Source organism: Fulmarus glacialis, unplaced genomic scaffold, assembly GCF_000690835.1.
Source record: "Fulmarus glacialis isolate BGI_N327 unplaced genomic scaffold, ASM69083v1 scaffold34179, whole genome shotgun sequence".
Classification (NCBI taxonomy): Eukaryota; Metazoa; Chordata; class Aves; order Procellariiformes; family Procellariidae; genus Fulmarus; species Fulmarus glacialis.
Window position 1 is genome coordinate 2579 of NW_009233155.1, and position 908 is coordinate 3486.

Genomic DNA, 908 nt, shown 5'->3' on the forward strand with positions numbered 1-908 from the left:
TGCGCAATCGAGCCTTGGGCGTTCCATGCAGCCCGGCGGGTGCAACGCGGACCTGCACGTTCGACGCAGCCCTGCATGCACAGTGCAGCCCCGCGTGCGCGATGCTGGCATGCAAAACCCCATGGCCGTTACCTCATCACGGGCTCTGCAGTAGCGAAGCCCCTGGCAGCAGGGCACCCGCTCTCCGGCAAAATCAGCCATGCCCGAGCCCTCTGCTCCGCGCTGGTCCATTGCCGCCACGCGCGGAGGTCGCGAGAGCAAACGCAGCATCGGGGCGCAGGGCGATGGAGCAGCTGACTCGTGCCACGCAGCCCGCCTTCGGGAGTCATTTCAAATGCTCTATTTTCCACATTCGTCCCCCCTGCGCCACCACCCTCCTTTTCTTTTTCTTTTTCGCTGGAAAAATTTCAGGCACGACCTTTAGCCAGCCGCGCGGGAAGGTGAGAAGGACGGCTCCCTCTTGGTAAAGGCTCAGCGAAGGAAGCCTTCTTAGCAGTTTAATTTTCTCTCTATAAATGCTTGTGGCCAGCAAGCATGCTGGATCGGGCCCTCCCTTTAAAGGCAGGGCAGGCGCGTGGGGTGCCCGCAGCCGTACGAGCGGTGCCGGTGCAGGCCATCCGGGTGGCAATGCCCCAGGGGGACACAGGAGAGGAGCCAGCTTGGGGCCAAGTATTCGATATGCACGCGATGCCCGGCGAGGTCCACGGGAGACGTGTGCTGCCGCCGACATCCCGCGCCGCATACGGCCCCCGCTCAGCACCTACCGACCCCAGCGCCCAAACCCGCATGGGCGGCAGGTTGCTGAAGCATTAGGCTGCTCCAGAAAGGCATCCTGAGCATGGGCAGAAGGAGAGTTTGGAAGGAAAAGAGAAAAAATTCAAGTCACCCCCTCTTGCTAGCACATCCCC

At 62.0% G+C, this 908-nt stretch overlaps 1 protein-coding gene across 1 annotated transcript in view; it reads right to left on the minus strand.

Annotated features, from left to right (window-relative positions):
- The window catches only part of LOC104082208, a gene marked incomplete at its 3' end in the record, with an annotated part of 2804 nt that extends 2573 nt beyond the window's left edge, over positions 1-231 (minus strand). Inside the window, exon 1 of the mRNA XM_009585230.1 lies at positions 133-231. Coding sequence (XP_009583525.1) covers positions 133-231 — 99 coding nt within the window. The remainder of the gene's footprint in view (positions 1-132) is intronic.
- Between the last annotated feature and the right edge of the window lie 677 nt (positions 232-908).